A 23,505-nucleotide genomic window follows, 5' to 3' on the forward strand; every position below is an offset into this window, starting at 1 on the left:
CTTGCGTCTATGACTCCTGATCTTTTTCCTAGGTTTTCTATCTCCAGTGTAGTCTCCCTTTGCGATTTCTTTATTGTTTCTACTTCAATTTTTAGATCCTGGATAGTTCTCTGTAATTCCTTCACCTGTTTGGTTGTGTTTTCTTGCATTTCTTTAAGGGCTTCTATCTGTTTACCTGCGTTCTCCTCATATTCTTTGAGAGTGTTGTTTATGTCCTTTTTAAAGTCCTCCATCATCATCATGAGAAGTGATTTTAATTCTGAGTCCTGCTTTTCTGATGTGATGTGGTGTTCAGGACTTGTTATGGTTGGGGAACTGGGTTCTGGTGATGCCAAGTAACTTTGGTTTCTGTTATTTACATTCCTGCGCTTGCCTTTCACCATTTGGTTAGCTGTAGTTCTACTTGCACTCACTGGTTCTGACTGGAGTCTGCCTTTCCAGTTATCTTGGTTGTATCAGAACTCCTCAGGGTACGGATGACTCTATGATCCTGAGCTCCAGCTGCTCTGGGTTCAGTGGTTCCTCTAGGATATTTCAGCATATGGAATCTCCACAGTGGTAGACCAGCTAGGTGTTTGCTGTTCTGAATGTAGTTGCTCCTCTAAGATGCTTCAGGATATGGTGTCCCCTGCTCTGCTGCTCTGTGGGATGTGTCCTCTCTAGGATGCCTGCAGCTCTAAGGTCCTTGACCTCTCTTGGGTGCCTCTGCAGCTCTGCAGTCTGTGCCTTCCCTAGGGTGCCTCTGGACTCAGTTTCCAGAGGGGAGCAGATCAGCTAGGAGACTGCTCAAGCCACCGGTATCCAGGCCAGAGGTGGAAGGGGAGTGGTTCTCCACAAGGGCAGGGTCTGGCTGCCAGTTGTGCTTCTAAGGCCTAGGGCTGTGGGCCGGTTCTCCTACCTTCTGCTTTGTAATCCGAGCCCTCCCTAGGGTGCCTCAGGACTCAGTTTCCAGAGGGGAGCAGATCTGTCCTCATGCCTCTTAGCATTTGTTTTATGATGCTGGGAAGACACTCAGCACACTCACATTTACAACTGTTCTCCCTCCTTGACTACTTGTTCTTTTACTTCTCCTTTTGCTAGTGATGTATGTATGATATGTGTGTGTGTTTTTTTTTTTTTTTTACAACAGAATTGGACCTTGATATTTACTGTTTTCTTTTTACACAATGTGTTTTGGTCATTTTTCTGCTCACCCAGTTCCTCCTAAATCCTCCCCAGTTCCCTCTGCACCCAATTTCACCCAATCTCATCTTCTTTCTGGACCTGATTTTTCAATTGAGTAAGCTACTCTGTGTTCCTTAAGAGGCAAATAGAGGACATATGCCTTTAAGGTCATGAGTGATAATTTATTCCTCCCTGTAGTTGGCTACTCTTCTGCTTTGTTTGTCTATTATTACATCTTTTTTCTGCTCCCTACATCTTAGAATTGGGAAGGATGGATACTTTCTATCTCTTTTCTTGTTCCTCTCATGGAATTGATTCTTTACTGCCTAATGTCTGGGATGATCTTCTTCCTCGGTATACACCATTCATTCATGTGTGTTTTGCAGGGCCGGTTTGGATGTCCTGAGCTGCTTTCACCTTGGAATAGCCTTATTTCTTCATAAATTTTTAAAGATAACTTCGGTAGACATAGAAACATTGGCTGGAAATTATTTACTTTCAGTGCTTGAAATATATCATTCCATTCATTCTGCTGACAGCTGATGAGTGATCTGCTATTATTCTAATATTCCTGTCTTTCTATGTAACTTGGCATTTTCCTTTATACTTTTTCATATTCCCATGTGTGCTTTGTCATTTTGATACCTTGACTATGATATTACATGGAGAGACTATTTTCTGATCATATATATTTGAGATTCTACATGTCCCTTGTAATTTAGAAGTCTGTTTCTGTCTCAAAGGTAGGGTAATTTCTTGCTGCCCTTCCACTGAAGCCATTTGTGGCTTTAGTCATTGCCTAGGCTCCTTCTCTTCTGATAGAGCTTAGTGGTAGCCTCTTGGACAGATATAAGAGCAATTTGAAGCTGTGGTAATGCTTGTTGTCTTCATAGACCTGTTTTTATCTCACTGCCATCCAGGATGAAGTCCTTGCTCCTGCTTTCTGTTTTCTAGTCATAGTGTCTTACTTGTTGGTTTAATTTTAAATTTATTGATTGAGATTTATTTCCAGCATGTCTGTTAATGTATATTTTTCTACTGAATAACTTCCTGAGCCTGTTGTTGTTTTGTTATTATTGTAAGCATGTCTTCTGAAGAATAACTTCCTAGAAATACAGTGAAAAATAAGATCTATACAAATCTTGTTAAATGTCTCCATTTTTTTTTCTTCACAGCAGCATTACTGTCTCCAGATTCCAAATGTAATTACTTGGGCCAAGTACTTTAGGCCATTTAAAATAACATTCACTGGTAGCGATGATTAGAGTCTCTTGAAGGGAGTAAAGGAGGGGCATTTTTATGTCACTAGGAGGGAGGGAGGGAGAGAGAAGGGGCAGAGAGACAGACAGAGACACAGATACAGAGTCAGATAGACAGAGACAGACACATACAGAGACAGAGACAGACAGAAACAAACACAGAGACAGACAGGCATACACACAGAGACAGAAAGACAGAGATAGACACACACAGGGAATGAGACAGACAGAGAGAGAGAGAGAGAGAGAGAGAGAGAGAGAGAGAGAGAGAGAGAGAGAGAGAGAGAAGCAGTCAGCCAGATTCTGCCCATATTCTGAAGTGCAATGCAAGGGTAATATAAAGATTAACTTCCTTTCCTTCTCCATGTGTTTTGAGAGGATGTGATGTAGAGGAGAGGATTTCAGTTAAGACCCAACCATTGTCATCCAAAGCTGGAGCCCACAATATGCTTTTTTAATGTAGCCATAGAACCTAGTATATCCACGTTTATTACAGCAGGAAGAGTTCTCACAGTTGTGAACTAGGCAAAAGCTTGAAAGTGAACTAGTCAGCAGCTAGTTCATCTTAGCTGTGACTGCTCTCTTGCCTTCCCGTTTTCTTATTTAGAAATCTCTCCTGGGTGCTCAGTTTTCTTCTCTATGGAATCTTAGTGGCTTTGTCTCACCTCAGCCTCTTCTCAGTTACACACACCCTCCACTCTGTACCTATATGTCATTCTTAGTATTCTGTCTGAGAAATTTGGAGAAGATAAAATCTCTTATATCCTGAGACTTGTACTACATTTTAAATCTCAGCCGGATAATGTTTTCTAGTGACAGGAAATGATCATAATACTTCACATATTCCACTGTACTATCATATCACACCAAGGATATTCCTTCTGGAGAATTTAATGTCTCTGTATATCTGCACACTTACATCTGTGTCTACAGAGCAATCTCTGTTCCATAGGAGCAAGCAAACAGCACATAAAACAGCATTTCATGCTCCTATTTCAGCTTTATAGTGTGATTCTGGGTTTATTACCTATTGAAAATATTTTTGAATTGTATGTATCATAATAAGACATTAAGAAGAGTTTTAATCTCATGGTTTGGTTTCATTGAACATTAGAGAGCTGGACATCCCACAAAGTATTGCATTATTTCTCAACAGTGACCTTACTTAGGTAAATATGATTTTAAAGTGAGAAATGCATCAGGTTAATTTTGTAAGAAAGAAGGTTTAGGGCATATTTACCAAGTCTCAGGAAAATAAAAAGACTTCCAGTAGTCCTAAGTGCTTTTCTTGGTAAGTTAAAGTCACTGCACATTGTGAAAAATCACCTTCCAAACAGTATTGAGAATGTTCCACAGATAACTTTATTTTTAAAATCTTACAGTGCAGTGGCTAGTGGTGGTCATTTACATAGTCATGTTCTTCGACCTTTCTAATGCAGTGACCCTTTAATCCAGTTCCTCGTGTCATGATGATCCCCAATGATAAAATTATTTTTATGCTACTTCATAACTGTAGTTTTGCTACTTTTATGTATCATAACCTAAATATCTGTGTTTTCTCATGGTCTTTTGGGGTCCTGACCTACAAATTAGATAATCACTGATTTAAAGTGATGTTCTTAACTGTCAGAAATTTGCAAGGATCTTGGTGCATGCAGGCGTATTTTTAAATTTTATCCTCAGCATATTTTGGGTGTGTGTTTCTGTGTGCCTAACAGATGGCAGGTATCAAAATCAGCAAAAGAAATAGATGTTTTTCATACAATCTCCATGTCTGTCTTCCTTTAGTCCCACTACAATTCTGGCTCAGTTCTCTACTCTCATTTTATTTCTTGGTATTATTTTCATGATGTGATATTTCAAATGTTCTCCAAGTTATAATCTGGTAGCTATAGAAGTGCCTATTACCCTGCTTTTATGTCACAATTTGAGTAATCTGCTGCTGTGTAGATAACAGGATTTCTTGAATGGAACAGCCATACTTTGGAATGGCCTACTGCTTCATCTGGAGTCTGCAAAAAAATGACTTCTTTGTTGTGATTTTATTGCTGCAAAAATTCCTTTTGATTATGAAGATACTTTAGGGGTATTGAATTCTATAAACTGATATTGTGTAATTTAGAACAAAATGAAAAGTAATGGAAAAAGGTTCTCAGTTAGAGACTTTCCTCATACATTTTTAATTACTTTAATCCACACTTTTTTTTTTTTTTTTTTTACTGTGTAAGAGGTAGATTTAAATGTAGAAATATATTAACTTATAGAGTAGACCATTTTGTGGCTTTTGCAAAGCTTTGAGTCATACAACTTTTCAGATTTCCAGTTAAATATAGCAAAATGAACTCAATACCTTTTTCTTTTGTATTCTAGAGCCCCATTTAAATAATAGTAAATGAATACAAGAGTAAACTCTCAAGGTAAAATGGACACTTTCTTTTATGTGGAGGATACATGAGTGATTCAATTTATTTATCTAGTCACATTGCATTAAACATATTCTATGTGTTTGTTGCATTTGACATTCCATGGCCCATGGGGAAGTATTTCACTAAGATGTAACCAATGACCTGGGAATGAATCATATAAGCATGTTTAGGTCAGTGTCCCGAGTCACCCCAGAAAAATTCCACTCCCTCTTTTTCTGCTTTGAAGGGGAACTTGGAAGCCACCAATGTATTCCAGATGGTGAATCATCAAAATGGGCAGAGTCTGAAGCCTGAGGCCAGAAGAGTAGCCTCCCCAGAATAGCACAACCTGTTACAGACTTTTATAAATAAGAATAACAGAAAAAATACATGAAACTGGGATAAAGGGAGATGGTTATTTTGACAAAACATTGATATGTGGGTTTTTTTGGTTGTTCCAGCTTAGCCTGTTCTGTCTTAACTCAGGATCCTTGAAAGCATTAGAAATCACAGGCACTAACTAGCAGACAAAATGCTTCCAATGGCACATACACAGAAAATAATCTATTTACCTGAAGAATACAAGCTATGTGTGTTAAGTATTGTTCTGTGGTCCTAAATATCTAGTGGAGATTCAAAGTGTTGGCAAGAGTGTTCTCTTCCCTAGTCAATGTCTGGGTTGGAGCTTAATGGTAGAATTCCTAACTTATATGTAGAAGGCCATAGGTTATATGTCTGGTATCATTAAAAATAAAAATAGTTGCTGTAGTCAGCATTTATGGGTCAAAACACACACACACACACACACACACACACACACACACACACACACACACACTTCTATACATAAAGATATGGATTGGGCATACTTGTCTGGACAAAGGCAAACTGAAGAGTAAGGACCAGGGAGGACTCTGGGAAAATGATCTGGTCATTGAATGATCAGTTGATGATTATGTTTACCATCAGCCTTCTGATGAGACCCACCTGTAATCAAGGAGCTTTTGTTTTGTGTTGGAGGTCTCAACTATAATTCCTAGTGACAGTGGTGTGAGAAAGTTGACCTTGTTCCAACATGAAAACCTGAGACAAAAATAAATAGATGTCAGTATTTGTAATAAGATGAGACAATATCATAAACAAGCATAAATGTTGACAAAGTCTGCTCATATATGTGATTCAATAGTCTTGAAATTTCAAAAAAATATATTTAAAAGAAAAAAATAGAATTAAAAAGTCATGAACAATGAAACTGTTTTTTGGAGGGGGGGTTGTTTACTGGTTTTCAATTCAGTAAAACCTTGAAAGAACTGTGGCTTAAATAAATAAATAAGTAAATAAATAAAGGAATGGAATTAACAGAGAAAATAAAAATAAATAAATAAAATATATAAAGTAAAGCATTTCTGAAAATGATTTTAAAGAAGAAATCCTATATACTTCTATGAATGAATTTGAATTGTGGTTGGAACAATGGAGAAAATTTCATTATACAGAAAAAATGTGAAAATTTGGCATTGGGGTGATGGAGAAACTCCAAAATATATACACACAACCATAGAAGCTACAAAATTATGATTTAACGTGAAATTTTAAAATGTGTCTTCAGAAGTATGTTATAGCAATAAGGAAAATACAATGACAAAAAAATATTTGTGTCATAGAGACCAATAGCATTCACTGATCCAAGTGTGTGTGTGTGTGTGTGTGTGTGTGTGTTTGTGTGTGTGTGTGTGTGTGTGTGTGTGTGTGGCTATATTGTTCTGGATGTCTGTTCTACCCTTACATGCATCTATGTATATGAAAGCACTTTTTAAGTTCAATTGGATTGGAAGACAAATGCACCAGAGACTATCGTTAGTTTAAAATCTTAAAATGAGGAAAGGAATTCTGTGTCCTTTCTGGAGGTTCTCAGCGAAGTCACATGCATTTTTACCTGCTTCTGGACGTTTCTGAGCTCCTTTGCTTGTGGCCCTGCATCATTCCAACCCCTGCTATCCCCAGTCCCATTTGACCACAGCCCTCTGTCTCTGCTTTTTGACTGGGATTTCTCTCTGCCGACTTGGATTTTTTAAAGTCATCACCATAATAGAACCCGTACATTAACTATATATGCATATATAACTATATATACATATAACCATATGCAACGTCCATTTGGGCATGTAAACTTGCATATATATAGATACTAAGAAATAGGGTGTGGTGATTAAGGGAGCTTTCATCACCCTAGCTGTATGGGCAAGATCACAGATCAGGAAGTCTGTGTTATCAATAAGTCCTTGGTAATCTGGAAAACACCAGAAACTGGAGACAGACAAGAAAGGGAAATGTCTCTAATCCAAATGTGGAAGTTACATGCTGAACCAAACCACAACTCTAATCTCGAAGAGGACAAATGATAGTTTACTCTAGAGCCAAATGTGAGGGAGCACAGCCTGGAAATAAGTATTCAGATTGTCCTGAGAACCATGTTCTCATGTGGAAGTAGTTGCATGATATTTTAGTTGCTGAACAAAGAAAGGGCATTTATGTCATGGGTTTCAGATTCTATTTGGTGGCATGCTTAACTTTTGTATTGGTGGGAGATAGTGGTTTCCTACAATCATGTTTGCAGTGTTGTTTTATAGTCACAGGGATGAGTTAGACATAGGGATGGGACTCACCTCGGGAAGGGGTTAGAGATAGCGATGGGATTCAGCTCTGGTCTGCAACATCCTAACTCTCCATAAAGTTCAGTCACTTGGCCTTGTAGAGTCTTTAACACAGGAACCACTGATTTCTGTTTTTTACCCTCCTCATCTCCCAAGCTCCTATGAAGTTTACTGCACATCTTTACATCCTAAGTCTATATGCCACTGCAATGTCTGTTCAGCACAGAGGTTTTATGCCTCATCCTGTTAAAGCAGGCAAGAAATGTAAATGTGACCAAAAGGCCCCCAACAGGGAATGAGTGCTAAACAAAATCTATATATTAGAACAGTACTCAGAAATAAAATTTAACTATATTATCATTCTGTATTATCATTATAGATAGAGCAGCATTTATGTGTGTATACACATGAACAATATTTAAGCAAATATTTAAAAATCTATGATATTTCTGTATATTATTTATGAACAAATTGATACTTAACTAAAAGTCTAAGATGGCATGAAGTAGTATAATTCAGTTTGAAATGATGCTTCTAAAGAAGAAGAATGGAGGTAGGCTTACAGTGGACAGGAGACTTTTACATAAACTTGTGGGTTTGTGTTTACTTAAGGACATCCAGATGAACTATTTAGTCTTCACTAGAAGAGTATAGGATTGTTTTATCTCCCATTTAATTAAAAAATATTTAGTACATTTAAAGCAGTCCTAACTGCAGGGTTAATGACCTAAGGCACCTCAATAATGACTTTGATTTTGTAACACTTTCTGTTAGACTGTAAGCATAAACATAACCTTCCATTTCCAGAAGAGGCTAAAAACTAGGGGAGTATTTAAGTTGCAAAAATTCCCTTTGCAGCTGAGTACTTGCAAGGTAATTTACAGATGACAGCATGATCTATAAATGTCAAGCAGGCATAATTATCACAGCATCTCCAGTTTGAAAGACAAATCCGCAGCTTATGCCTGTTTCATTAAAAAGGCACGCTGCCTTCTATGAAGGGATCGATTCCCGTTTTGGTGCAGGCAGGAGTGTTTCATTGTGTGCTGTTGTTTATAGGGTGATCCCACTCACACGAAAGGTCAGCACCAATCTAGGGGTGGGAGGAACGTGGATCACGCTGTATTGTCCTTTTTTTCTATAGAGAGTGAACCACAGTAGATAAGAGACTAACTGGATGCAAAAATCAGGGTCCAGATATCTATGATCTTCTACATGGGGCACGCAGAGTTCCTTAATTACAAAGAATTTCACAGACCGAACTAGAAAGGGAACAGATATGATACTTTTAAATATTATTTATTATTATTATCATTTTTAATTTAACCTCAGAATATGAGCTTGTAAAAGCTACATCTAAACCAGACCAATACACATTCAAAGAGATATAATCCTTTTATTAAAATATAAAGAAAGCAAAAGATTAGTGGCCCTTTAAAAAATGCCCTAGGCTTAATGTACCCCTGCCATACCCAAGTTTTTTGACTTGATGAGGCCTGCTGGCCATAAGCTGTGGAGCTCTACCTGTCCCCACAGAGCTCTACCTGTCCCCACAGAGCTCTACCTGTCCCCATGGAGCTCTACCTGTCCCCACGGAGCTCTACCGGTCCCCATGGAGCTCCACCTGTCTCCACTCCTCTGCACTTGGGTTATAAGCATTCACCACCATCCCTGCATTCAAGTAATGGATCAAACTTGGGCCCTCATGGTGATTCTGCTGGGGTTTTACTGACTGAACCACTTCCCTGGGCCTTGAACCTTTCTTTATGAAGGGAGAGTGAAAGGCATCTTGGAAAAGGAAAACCATTTTCTAAAATTACAGATGACTTGAAAGAGTTGAATAGATTTCTGAATCTCTTGGCATGGACTATCAGGGCAAATGCCATGTGTCTGGTTGATAAACAAAATAAATTGATTTTCTCAAAATCTGGAACCTGGGCATGCAAGACCATGGTGTGGTGGCAGGGTTCTTTCTCTCCTCCATCCAGAGCTTGGATGTACACAGCTTTTGACTTTGTCTTCCCAAGTGTGCTCTTTCTGTCTCTCTCTATGTCTCTGTCTCTCTCATGACATATGCTATCCTCTTTATTCTTTTAATGTTCTAATGTTCATGTTCTAAATTTCTAAATGATCTAAATGGATATAACCTTCATTAACCCTCAGTGGCTTAACAAAGCATATAGATATGGAAATATCACTATAAGGTGCTCAACTAATATGAGCAACCATGAGCATGTTTTCTTCTACACACTGCTTTGTCTAAGTGGTAGATCCTATATTTACATATTTTACCAAGTTATAAATCTCAAAACAGTTTGCATATGGATGACGGGCTCACTCTGAAAACGTTTGTGCAGCCCAGTATTATGCCAGACTACATGGGCTTAACTTTGGGATCTAGTATTCACACATTAACATACGTATATTTCTAAGAAAATTATCCCTTTCCTCTTGAAGTTTTGGGTACTTTTGACCTGAATTAAAGTGAAGGCTAATAACAAGGAGTTGAGAAAAATAAAGGAATAGCAGTTAATATGTGAAATATCATCTTTCTGAGTCTGATTTTCTTCCACTCAAAATTGTTTCATCTCAATTAAATTAACGTTCTAAAGCCCATAACATGAAATGTTTTCGGACCTACTTTTTTGAAAAGATTTATTTCAAATTATGTGTCTGTGTGGGGGTATATGCATGTGAGTGCAGTTGTCTAATGTGGCCAGAAGAGGGCATCAGATTACATGGAGCTGAAGTTACAGACACTTGTAAGATGTCTGACACAGATGCTAGGACTGCTGAGCCATGTCTTGACTCTCAGGTCCACTTCTGAAGAACCCTTCTATATCCTGTCTCCCCACTTTCCTACTTGCACTTTAATATGTCAGCAAAACAGAATAGATTTTAATTTCTGCCTGTGACACTTGTAACACTTTAGCAACAAGGCTTGTGGAATTAGAGAAAGACTAATTTCTAGCACTTGCCAATTTTTATAGTGTAAATATTTCCATTATGGTCATTTTAAAAAGTTATTTACACAAAGTCAAGTGGTTTGAAATTTAGCACTTGGGTCCAGCTCACCACAGGTTCACATCCCAACACAGTAGTAGTATCTCCAGGCTTCAAGTGGACAATTCCCCTGGATAAAGCAGTTTTCTCCTGGATCTGAGAATCTCCTATCTGCCTTTTGAAATCCCAGCACTGACAGCCTTCTCAGATGGCTCATCACCCCCTCTCTTGTGCTTCTCAGCAGCATAATTGTCATGGTTTTGACTTCATCATATGTGTCTGTTCTAATATATCTGCTTTCCACTCAGACTCTCGAACTACTTGATCCTACTCAAACTTTGCATGTGAAAAAATTGAGTTAAGAGCCAAATAGTATGTAGAAACATAGTCAATATTCCATTTAAAGAAGTATCTCAACAGTTCTAAGAATAGGTACCTTAGTCTCCAGCTTCTGTTTGCCTTCATTTGATAATGAACAAATTATATAGGCTCTGTGATTCTAAGTTCCTCTCTCTGCAAAGTGGATATAATAAAATGTAACTCAGAACATAGCTGTGAGATGGCAGAGCCCAGGCCAAGTCACTAAGTTTTAATAGTTTACATCATGAAGGAGACACTTGGGGCAAGGGCAGTATGTATCTTCTATAGGCACCTCTCTGGGGTGAGAGGTGTTACTATATGTGAAACAGAGTAAGTATTATTATTATTATTATTATTATTATTATTATTATTATTATCATTGAGATAAGGTCTTACCTGGAACTCCTAGTCTCAAGAAATCTCCTGCCTCAGCCTCCTGAATAGATGGAACAATAGGTATGTTCCACTGTTTGCAGTAAGTTTATATTCTTAATATTTAATATATATTATGGTTCTACCCTGATGTCTGTACCTTAAAATAATTCCCATTAAAAGATCAAATTAAAGCAACTGAGATGTCTCAGGATGTAAAAACACTGCTGCCAATCGCCACATAATTGAAAGGAGGGAACCAACTCCACAAAGCTGTCCTCTTACCTCCACATGTATGCCTTAGTACACACACACACACACACACACACACACACACACACATCAAACACTGAGAGGGGGGCTAAAACTAATTATTGACCTTTTATAGTAAGAATTTTATAATGCTGGTTGCATCTATTTAATGTTTCAATTTTCTTTTCTGCTATTGTTCTTTTAGCCTTTGTGTGCGGGATTCCTTCCCACTGACTGTCCAGCCTTGTGTGATGCCAAAAGACTGTGAGACTTCTGAATGGTCCCCATGGAGCCCCTGCTCCAAGACCTGTCGTTCTGGGACTTTATCACCCGGAGTTAGAAGCAGGAGCAGAAACGTGATGCATATTGCTATTGGAGGTGGCCAGGAATGCCCAGAACTTCTTGAGAAAGAGACCTGCATTGCTGAAGCAGAACTTCTGCAACCATGTCCCAGGTATTTCACTCTTGAGTATTTTAGTAGCTATAACCTCCTTTGAAGTGATGGTAGAAAGATTAGGATCAGTAAACCTGACCAGGACCTATTTCTACCAAATCTTTCACAGTATAGGACTCCTTTACTTAATGATGCAGTACAGTGACTTGGGAGCGTGTTGGCTCCTTGCTGGCAGGTCCAGGCGAGAGTGATCCCGGTCCTGCAGGTTCTCGCTGGGGCTAAGGAGGATGGTGAGTGTTGAAGACCCAAAAGGAACACCAGGATGGGAATCTTGTTGAAGCAGAAACTCATCTTTATTGCTTCAGCCTCTCGCTTATATAAGCTTAGAGCATAAAAAGGGGGATTTTGGGTGGGGTGAGATGATGTAGGAGGTGGGGAAGAGTATGGGGTCACTGACATGGCCAATGGCAAAACTTTACATTAGCAACAGCGGGGCAGAGGCAGGGCTGAACAGGTCTTGCTGAGTCGCCCCAATACAGAAGTGATTGAGATAGGTCTCAAAACTCAAGCCAGGCTTAGGCTTTCCTACATGTAGCCGCCCGCGGCCACAAGTAAAATGGGTACACCTGAAAGGGGGGCTGGGAATTGAAGGGGGAAGGAGGGCGAGAAGAGATGAGGCCAAGACAAAGTTCTCTGATCAAGGCCCCAAGCTTTAATGTTCAGCTCTCAATTTAAAGGGGAAGACCCAACCCACAACCCCTCCTGGTTTCAGATGGGTGGGATAATCCATAGTCCATTCCAAGTCACTGCCGGAGATGTCTCAAGGCAAGCCCAGGGGCAGTTCTGCTTCTGTGTTCTGGGCAGCCAAGGTGGGTAACTCCACCTAGATCCTGTCACTTGACCTTGTTGTGGTAAACAAGGTCTCTCAGGGTTGCTCATGGTGGGGGGAAGGTACACCCACAAGGCTGCAGAAATTCAAGCCAGGCTTGGGTTTGTCCACAAGGCCCAAACCAGGGCCAAAATGGGGCCCAACAAGAGCAGGGACTTCACGGCACGATCTCACCATTCAAGTTCTGTTTCCACAGCATTGATGCTACAGAATTCCCAAAGTGAATTTCTTTCTTTAGTACTTCACAGAGTAAATGATGAAAATGTTTGTTACACCTACCTGGTGTAAAAGACACTAGTAAATAGATTTGTCACTAGTCTAGAGTCCTTCAGAACATGCTCACTATGCAAATAAGGCCGTCAGCAGAGGTATTAAATAGTATCCTGACTATTGCTCATGAGTTGCAGCACCCAAGTTCAGATCCTTTTATGCAACTGTATCTTTGCCAGTCTGTGCCACAACTTCTTTTCCAGAATCCCTGGAGAGACAGAGGATATTGGAAACTGGCTCACTATCCATTATAAGCCAGATTCTAACATCTTTATATTCATTTGGGGTTGGGGGAAGCTGTCTGTATTGCATTTGGTAAGGGCCTCCAGGGTATTTATTTTAGGTTGTGGGGTTGTTGTGAACTCCAAGCTCACAATGACAAAAATCCCTGAGGATGGTTGTCTATTGGGAAGTCTATTAGAGACAGAGAGATGTCCTGAACTCCCTGTTAGATATATATCTATTTACAGGAGACATTTTCTAGAGCTTCTTGTAGCTTTGAAGACATGAGGATGAGATTCCTATTCCCAGAAAAATGTTAAATAGGGCAAAAAATGGTCTCCTTGTATACATCAATCATTTTGTGACAAACCCAACTCAGGCTCTTGGTTTCCTGAGCTTGAGTAGCTATAAAACCTGGAGGACAGCGTGGCATTCCTTATTGTTGGTTTTACACATAGTTGTGAGCTATTCCTTAATGCTGAATAAGGTATATATTGTGGAATTCAAAGATATATCTCTGTTATTAGATTTCTAGTCTATTCTTCATTTACCTTCTTGGTCAGTGTTGACGGAAAACCCTCTGTATGTTGTCTGTCTGTCTGTCTGTCTGTCTGTCTGTCTGTCTATTATTAATTTTACAAAAAGGACTCCTGGATTCTTTTAAAAGTTTATTATTTTTAAAAAATATGTGTACATGTGTGCCTGTGTCTGAATTTATGCACATGAATATCATTGCCCATGGAAGCCAGAGAGGGCATTGGATCTTTTGGAGCTCTTATTACAGGTGGTTGTGAGTTGTCTGATATAACTTCTGGGAACTTGACTCAGGTTCTCTGCAAGAACCATATACTCTAAAGCACTGAGCCATCTCTACAGCTCCAGATATCTTAGATTCTTATTGCTCCACACTTTAGTAGCACAGTGAGATGCAGCTCATGGTTCTTTATGTATTAACCCCATAGAATCCATCACATGTTGTCTAATTTATAGCCATCTTTCCTAACACTGACTTAGAGGGAATGATTGACTTGCAGATGATATAACTAGGATCTCTTTTTATTTCAGAGCTGCATATACTTGTAATCAGATTTTATGTCCATCATTTATTTGCTGTGACATCTCAAAAATGCTACGCATCTTCTCCAGGACACACCCCTTGACACTGGGGTTGTTAATTGTATCATTTACATTATAGGACTGAAACAGAGACTGGGTGTGAAAAATCCCAGGCCTAGTGCTTAGGACACAAAGACAGTACAGAAGAGAAACCATTGTCTTGCTGTTTTTAGGTATAATTCTATTCCTTTCATAAAAAGAATCTTCTCTTTCCTTATACAATATCATAGTAGCAGCATGATGAATGAAATTATTTCTTCTGTATATTTTGGAAATCTTTTCTCATGTATGTCTAATTTGGATTTTGTAACTGTGTGCAGGTAGGAATAGAATATTCAGTTATCATCATATACTATTGTGGACCAGTAATGTAACAAAGACATAACTGAATCAATATGAAGGCTTCATAGAAGAGGAGAGTTTCTCATCCAGTGAGAGGAGTCACTCACTGTTACCATGAAGACTTAGTCAAATATATATATATATATATATATACATATATGTATATACATATGTATGTATATACATATATATATGTATATATGTATATATATTTACATACACACACACGGCACACTGTTTATGGCATTTCTTAACAGCGGACTAGGTTGGGACTGAGATAACTATGTACCCAAAGTAAGGTCCTTTAGGGATCTTCATTGATATTGAATGTCTAGAAATAGAGACTGGCAGGTTAGTCTGATGACAAGCTGGGCCTCTAATTCTGTTGTTTCAACACAAGCCTGAGTTTGTCATTTATTTAAAAACAAACAAACAAACAAACAAACAAACAAAAAAAAAAACCCTAAACCTTTACAAATGATGAATCAGCTGGAAATGAGCTTCTTGGAGGAATTACTGAAGTACCCAACCAGCATTGCCTGCCGAGAGCGATGTGTTAACTAATGTTTCTGTTTGGTTATGAGCAGGAAAACAAATGCACAACAACGGAGAAATCAGCATCAGCCACTCTTCCTGTTTATCTGAGTTCTGGGCTGTGGCTTCTACCACAGGAAAGATACAGCAGCCAACATAAAGGCTGCACATCTCCTTTTGTTTCTCGTTTGACACTGGTGATTAAAATTTATTGTGAGCAATGAAAATGAAAACGAAAATCTATTAAGGAACACAAATGCCCCTATCTCCATCCCAGAATTCATGAGTGTCCACATACATCAAACAATTTAATTCACTCCATTTATTTCCATAGCAAGAAAATACATAGTTCTGTGCATCTTCATGTTGTTTTAATTAAACCCTCACATTGTGATCTGGCTTTACCTTTCCTTTGCCTTTTCTGTAAAAAGCATGTTCCATCATTAAATAAATAGAGTTCTCATTGTGTGCCAATCCCAGGGTTAAATGTAGGGAGGCTTCATAGAGCACAATAGACACATGCCCCTCCCTTTATGGATACAGAGTTCTGTAACATGAAAAACCAAACAAATAAAAATTTGTAAAATTTAATTCTGGTGTATGAGTTGTTTAAAATATAATACTAATATTTGGTGAAGAGAGAAACTTCTAGAATGCTGTGATGGGCTTGGTCAGAACCACTTACAGAATTACATAGTATTAGTGGAGAAATTTTATTTAAACAGAGTCTATTTGTGTTGGGTATATTATTTAAAGAAAGTGAATAATTAACCACTTTTGGAAAATAGGGGACAAATTCTCCAAGGAAAGTAGGTGATGGGGAAGAGATTTAGTCCCTGCAAACACCCATTTTTCCCCAGCATAGTGTTGAGGATGTCTCAGCAGCTAGGCTTCATTGACTCACAACATCTGTGACCAGTGTGTGTCGGTGCTTAGAGCACCAGTGTGTGGAAAGAAGCTTAACCAAAAGGAGCCAGTTTGTAGGTGCTGTTAACTCAGGAATACTGGAGAGGAATGTGTGTTAACCACAGGGAGGTTTAGAAGTGCCCAGCCATTGAGCTAGTCAAGGCATATAAAAATTAGCTGGTGTGTGTGTGTGTGTGTGTGTGTGTGTGTGTGTGTGTGTGTGTGTGTTTGAGCACTTCATTCATGAATCCAGAGCTCTTGTATGGGTGCAGAAGAATCATGTGCACCCTTCCAGGAGCCTAAAGCTAATTAAATAGTCACCGCTATAGTGTATTTTACAAATAAATAAATGTACTTTACAAAAATAAAAAAGTGAAAAAATAAAGATACTGCTGAGAATAGAACATGTTGGAAGTTGTGTAACTTAATTTTAAATGACATAAAAATTAGCCCTGTTACGCTTATAAAGACAGACTTTAGAACCAAGAGTTAGTGCTGCACCCATACTTGCTTCATCTCAGGGCTGTGCTTTTGACACAGACTCAAGGACAGCCCAAACCACAGTCTTCTCCATCCTCACACAGTCTATAAGCAGATGTGTACTCTTCTCTCCAGCTTCAGGATAGCATTCAACATATTAACTGAGGGTGATATATGTGGGAAGATGAGTCTCCTTTTCACCTGTGACCTTGAGTTCTGTGGGATTCTTCTTAACCATTGTGTTTCATTTTTTTGTCCTCAGACACTAAAAGACATGCAATGCATAAAAATGCCTAGGGCCTTGTTTTTTATTTTTTTTCCCTGAGTCACAGTGAACATCCAAAGTATTAGATCCACATATCAGTGCTTTCAGACACTGTGCAAGATGAGGCAGCCTTGTATCCTGAGAAGTCCTAATAAAGCAAAGGACAGTGGCCTGTCATGCTTTAAGTTCCTCATGTCAAAGAAGAAGGACAGACAACATTTGGTCATAGCTGTGAAGAGAAACCCTTCTAGTGAAAGAACTTGTAATGATCACAGGAGGATGCTGAGAAAGAGTCGTTTGCAATACATCTTTGTTAGAAATGACACCTCCCGCCAGCAACTTCTATCACTCTTGGGTGGGAGACAAGTTTTCATATGAAAATGACAGTTCTTCCTCTTATATAATCATTTAAAGTTTGAGACTGAATAGCAGGCAGCTCTTTGGCATGGTGACAGTGACCAATGCTGAGTAAATCTCTTAGAAACTTTCACGTCAGTAGCTGCATGGCTAAAGGTGGCACGTAGACTATGCAACATCACCACGGAGAAATGGCAGTTTATTAAATGTGGTTTTAATGCCTTGGCCTGGCACAGAATAGATAGGTTCTGCACAACTACCCTTCCCTCCTCACTGCTGGAATGTGTGAATTTATCCTTATTGTGAGTAGGTTAGAAACCCTTGGCAAAAAGTCTGTCTGTGCAAAGTCATGCTAAGGAGCAGTTCCAGGCTCCCACTTTCCCTTTTGATTTGTTCATTAAATGGCTCTAGAGATCAGCTCAGATATCCCTAACATCTCACTGAAGCACTGAGTTCAATTTTAGAGTTTTCGAGATAAAATTCTTTCTTCCTTGTGTGAACTCTGGAAACTAGAATTTTGGGGATGACTGTTGGAACCTGCCAGAATGGTAGGAAAAGTGTGGGTGAAACCCAGCCTGCCTGTTTTTTTCTTTGCCCTATTGCAAAATAAGGAAGTACTTTAGGGGCTACTTCTCTTCAAAATCTGCTTCCCTCTCTCATGAAGTTAGTCAGAAAGGAGGAAAGAGAAAGCATTGATTGGTTCATCCAGTGAATCTTGAAAACATATTCTTACAAAAAGACTAGTACCTACACACTGTCTAGGAGTGCCTAGCAATGATGTTCTCACATGTGAACCCATACATGGGAGGGTGGCCTGCCTCGCTCCCTCCCTATCTCCCTTCCATTCTTCTGTCCTTTTTCTCCCTCTCTCCCTCCTTCCATCCTTTCCTCTGTTACTCCCTTCCTTCCTTATGTTCTTTTCCCCTCCCTCCCTCCATTTATTTCCTTTCTTCTTTCCTTCCAAGAGTGCATGGAAGAGACGTTGACTCATATCCAATGCTCACTAATCACTGGGTAAATGGATGCCTGCTCAAGTGCCAGAAAGATCCCAAACAATATTTTTCATGCATACAGTATTGCATACATACAGTTATCATATAATGTGTGTGAAGCAAAGGAAGGTGGTTTTGTAAAAGGAATCTGAAATTAGCTCAATGAAGATGATCAAGTAGGAACTACTGTGGATAGGGATGACTGTAGAGCCTGTGTAGTCTCAGATGGTCTCCTCTGATGTTACCTCTGATTTTCTGGATTAAAAAGCTTCTGTTTTTCATTGGCTGTAACCATTACCTCAGATAGGTTTAAGAGTGAGATCACAGTCTGGATTTGTTCACAACTTGGCTTCTAACACACATTACCAATCGCACCTTTTAAATCTTCTCCCATTGATTTCTCTCAGTACACCCAACACCCCACCCATAATACAAGCTCGATAAAGAGTTGTCAGATAGATTAATGGATCTTTTAAGGAGGCATTGTTTCAGTTGCTTAAATTAAACAAATTTCTGCAGCAATTGAGAAGTAAAGGAGCCATACCCCAGAAGCCTGGCACACTATGGAGACTCTGTTTCAGAAATGAAACAAGTTTTCTAAGAATTTGAAATTATTTCCTCGGGACATTGGCACCTTTTTTATTGGATCTATCTATTACTGGCAAATGTGGTTTCATGAGTCCTCCTGGACAGAAGATCTGTTCCCCAGTTAGTGTAAGGAAGTTAACGTACTGTTAAGTGCTATGCATAACGATAGAAGTCTATTAATAATACATATGTGGAGTTTGGCTAGCAAAGCCATCTGCTGCAGAGCAGAGAGCCTTGCAATTCAGAGTAGCTTTCCATAATCAATAGCCCACTCTATCCAATAAAAAATTACTAGAGCATAAAATGTATAAAGGCTTGACCAGTTCTCTTATGTTGATGGTCTGTTGAAGAAAAAAAAAAAAGACAAGTTAATTCTTTTCCAAGTGCATTTACAACTTTCAAAGGACAACAGACATTATCATAAATTAGTCACGCTGCAGAGCACTGATTTTTTAATATACGCACACATTTAATTTGAATACCTTTTGCTAGAGTTTCAATTCCAGGAGTGTTTGCAAATCTATATGTGCTCAATCAAAACATGACCGTTAACTAATGCAATTATTCTATCAATCTGTCATCATTAAATCACTTAAGATTCTATCCCATGTTCTTGGCTTCATATCTCAGCCATTTGAAGAGGGAGAGAGGAAGCCCATGCTTTAAGCAGCCTCAGGCCGTATGAAAGTGTCAAAGCTTAGATTTGAAAGGCTGAAGGCTGCAACAGTGTTGGTGTCTTGTGACTCTTAGAATTCCTTTATGACACACTGATATGATGAGAATCTTTAAGGAATCATTGCTGAGTGCTTCTTCTTCTTTAATGTTGGCTTTGTTCACTTAGGAGAGCTGTACTTGTTGCCCCCAAAATAGGAATTTTAAACTTCCCCTTTGTTTGTCCCTCAAAAAGGTTCTGTGAGTTGGACATCACTCAGAAAGCCAAGCTGGCTGAGTTGTTTAATTCCAGGAAATCAAGTTGCCCTGTTCTAGCCTAGACTTTTTTTTTTTGTATTTTATATGAAAAATGTATTTCTACACTTAAAAGATTGGTTTTTCAGTTAACATTAGTATCTTTTACAATAGTTCATATGTTTATTCTTTGAAATTTACACAATTCATATTGATCCTACCATCCATCCTGCCTCTCTCCAAGTCCCCCATTTCCAGTATCGTCATCCCTCCCCTTTCTCAACCTCATGTTCATTTTTATTGCTCTTTTTGGGATATATCTTTTACTTTTAGTTAGGTGCTTGCATGTGTACATGTATACGCATGTGTTGTATGAGTGCAGTTGCTTGTGGAGGCCAGAAGAGGGTGGTGCATTCCTTGGAGCTGTAGCTACAGGTGGTTGTGATCTGCCTGACTTGGGTCCTGAGAACTGAACTTAGGTTTTCTGCAAAAGCAGCACGTGCTCTTAACCACTGAACTGGCTTTCCAGCTCTATAATGTTGTTGATTTTATTTTTGTTGTTGCTGTTGTTGATGATTTGATGGCACTGTTATTTAGGCTGCATGTAGCACCTGAGAATGATAGAATCTCTTATCTTAGTATTTAAATCTAATGCATATGTACAGACTGACCATCAGTGGGTAACAGTTTAGGCATGAGTTCATGGAATCAGAAACTAGATTCTGGGATGTAAACAGAAAGGAAAGGGCTGAATTTCTCAGTTATAATGCTTGCTCATGTCTCTCTTCCTGGTATCTGGACTTTTAACATCTTTCTTGAGCTCTAACCTCTGAGTCTTCAATGCCAAGGAGTTTAACAATGTATATTTGGGCAAGGAAGAAATGCAGCAATCATTTGTCATTCTTCTTTTTCTACTCCATCCTGTGCTTAATCTATTAGTTGTTTCCATCTTCAAAGGGCATCTGGGATGCAATTTCTTCACTCCATGCTTAGCAGGATTGCTGCAGTCTGGCTACCCTAGGCTTACCAAGATTTCTCTCTTATCATTCCTTTCACTCTTACCTGCATTCCTCATTGCCCTCCTGGGCAATCCTTTTAATACTTAAATTACTTCATCTTGTTACCATCCCCCACAATTTTTATAACTTCCTATTGCCTTTGGGAAACTATCACCCTTATGCTAGCCTGTAAGATATATAGTTTGGTTATGGGTCTTTGCCCTTAGAGAATCTCTCCCACCACACTGACCTCTGTATATTTGGGGGACCAAGCATTTTCTCAGCTTGACTTTTGAACATGAATATGCTCACTGAACTGCTAGAACATCAGTGTCTATCTGGTCCTCTGCTCTCTACCCTTTTCACTCAGGACTCAGATCTTCCTTGATGAGGCTCTCTGTGTCCATCTCTCTTTTCTGCTGGTATGATGCCATGCTAGATTCTAAAACCCAATGGAACACAGACATCTTCCCTGGGTTTTGGAAACTGTCACCCTCCCTGTTGTCTGAAATCACTCATAGCAGTCATAGAGGTGGTCAGAATGTCATTGCTGAGGAAAGGGAGGGTGATACACTATTCCTGATGGAGGCTGCTTATCAGACACTTTCTGGCTTCAATCTCTGGTGACATTACTATCTTCACCCAGTTCTGCTTTAAGAATTATAGTCCTTGAATGTAATCCATATTTATAGTCCTAATATTCCCCTTCTTGGGAGTGTGTAGAAGTTTAAGGGTGACTGGGGGTGTGTTCATTAACTAACAGCAGGGTGTTATACATAGTTGTTTCCTCAGAAGAGAATGGTTGATTTACACAAAAAGAACTGAAAAGGGAACAATGTGAGGAAGTGGATTTCAAGGCTTTCTTGAAAAAGTCACTCACTCACCTTATAGAAACTTGACTTTGGCACCTCTTAGTGATGATATGAATTTTCACAATTAGAATAATGGTACTGGTCTAACTGGTAGTCTGTATGTAGAAGAGTAAAATAGATTCCTACTTATCACCTTCACAAAGCTCAAGTCCAAGAGGATCAAGAAACTTAACATAAATTCAGATACAGTAAATCTAATAGAAGAGACAGTGGGAAAGAACCTCAAACTTATTGGCACAGGGGGAAATTTCCTGAACAAAACACCAATGGTTCAGGCTCTAAGATCAACAATTGATAAATGGGACCTCATGAAACTAAAAAGCTACTGTAAGGCAAAAGATACTGTCAATAGATCAAGTCAGCAACCTACAGATTGGAAAAACTCTTCAATAACCCTCCATCCAATAGAGGGCTAATATCCAAAATATATAATGAACTCAAGAAGGTAACCTCCAAAAAACCCAAATAATCCAATTTAAAAATAGGGTACAGAGCTAAAAAGAGAATTCAAAACAGAAGAATCTTAAGTGGTTGTGAGGCACACCTGACACCACCTGACACCAATCAGAATGGCTAAGATAAAAATCTCAGGTGACAGCAAATGCTGGCAAGGATGTGGAGAAAGAAGAACACTCTTCCATTGCTGGTAGAATTGCAAGCTGGTACAATCACTCTGGAAATCAATCTGGGAGTTCCTCAGAAAACTGGAAACAGTTCTACCTGAAGACCAAGCTATATCATTCTTGGGCATATACTCAAAAAGAACCCCAGCATACCACAAGGACACATATTCCACTATGTTCATAGCAGCCTTATTTGTAATAGTCAGGAGCTGGAAATAACCCAGCTGCCCATCAACCAAAGAATTGATACAGAAAATGTGGTTTATTTACACAATGGAATGCTATTCAGCTATTAAAAATGAGGACATCATGAATTTTGCAAGGAATGGATGAAACTAGAAAATCTGCTTGGTTTTTATCTCCTCCTCCTTGTAATTATTTTTTCCTCTATCCAAGGTGCTGAAATTTAACCCTGTGAAACTATAAGAGAGTAATACAAAATAACTGATTGACAGGGATTCTAAGCCATGTTTCTGTGTAACTAGAAGGATTATACTGGTAGTGAGAAATGCTATTGTATAGGCACAGGATCACAAGGACCAATGGAGGATATTTGTGTTTTAGCTCCAGAAATAATTCCTCCAACCAGTACCAGTATGTGCTGGTTCTTGGACTAACCAGGCAAGCAGAGCACCTGTTGTGTATTGATATTCCATTCATTTTTACCAGTGGAAGCTTTGTGGTTGTCCCATTCACTGCCACAACAGATTCAAAAGCACTTGATCCTGACTTCTACTATTACCACTTACTGTTAGCTATTGAAGATGTTGGTTTCATACCCATTCCCTTATATATAATAGTAAATCATGTTTCTTGATGGGATTATTGAGAATATAAGTCAAAGCATTGTGCCTTCACTCACCAAGGCAAAGCTTGCCATAGAATAAGCAGCAGAAAATGTTGGATGCCATTTTGCACTACTTAAAGTATGTATCCTGTCACCCTAACAGTAATGTCATGTTTATTCTTACAGCCAGACATTCAGGAAAAAAGCAAATTAATGCCAGAGTATGGGGCATGGAAATTTATTCACTTCTTTTCTTTGGTATTCATCTATATCACTGGAAGTATTTCCACAACCACTTTCAGAAGGTTGCTTTCCCTGAGGACATAGGACTCTAGTTTCTAAGACTCGATATTCCTCTCCTGAGCAGGAGGACAAGACCTCATTTTGTGTTGGAAAACTCTGGAGTTGGAGACAGAGGTTTGCAAAGAAGCCTGGTCTTTGACACAGACTCAGTCATTAAAGAGAATGTCTCAGGCTGAAGAGCCAGCGTTTGCC

The 23,505-nt window shown here is 39.0% G+C and overlaps 1 protein-coding gene across 1 annotated transcript in view; it reads left to right on the plus strand.

Annotated features, from left to right (window-relative positions):
- Positions 1–23,505, plus strand: part of Thsd7b (thrombospondin type 1 domain containing 7B) — an 839,715-nt gene that overhangs the window by 297,070 nt on the left and 519,140 nt on the right. Inside the window, exon 4 of the mRNA XM_076941097.1 lies at positions 11,675–11,923. Within this exon, the coding sequence (XP_076797212.1) occupies positions 11,675–11,923 (249 nt within the window). The remainder of the gene's footprint in view (positions 1–11,674; positions 11,924–23,505) is intronic.

The sequence above is a fragment of the Arvicanthis niloticus genome, chromosome 10 (assembly GCF_011762505.2).
Source record: "Arvicanthis niloticus isolate mArvNil1 chromosome 10, mArvNil1.pat.X, whole genome shotgun sequence".
In the NCBI taxonomy this organism is placed as follows: Eukaryota; Metazoa; Chordata; class Mammalia; order Rodentia; family Muridae; genus Arvicanthis; species Arvicanthis niloticus.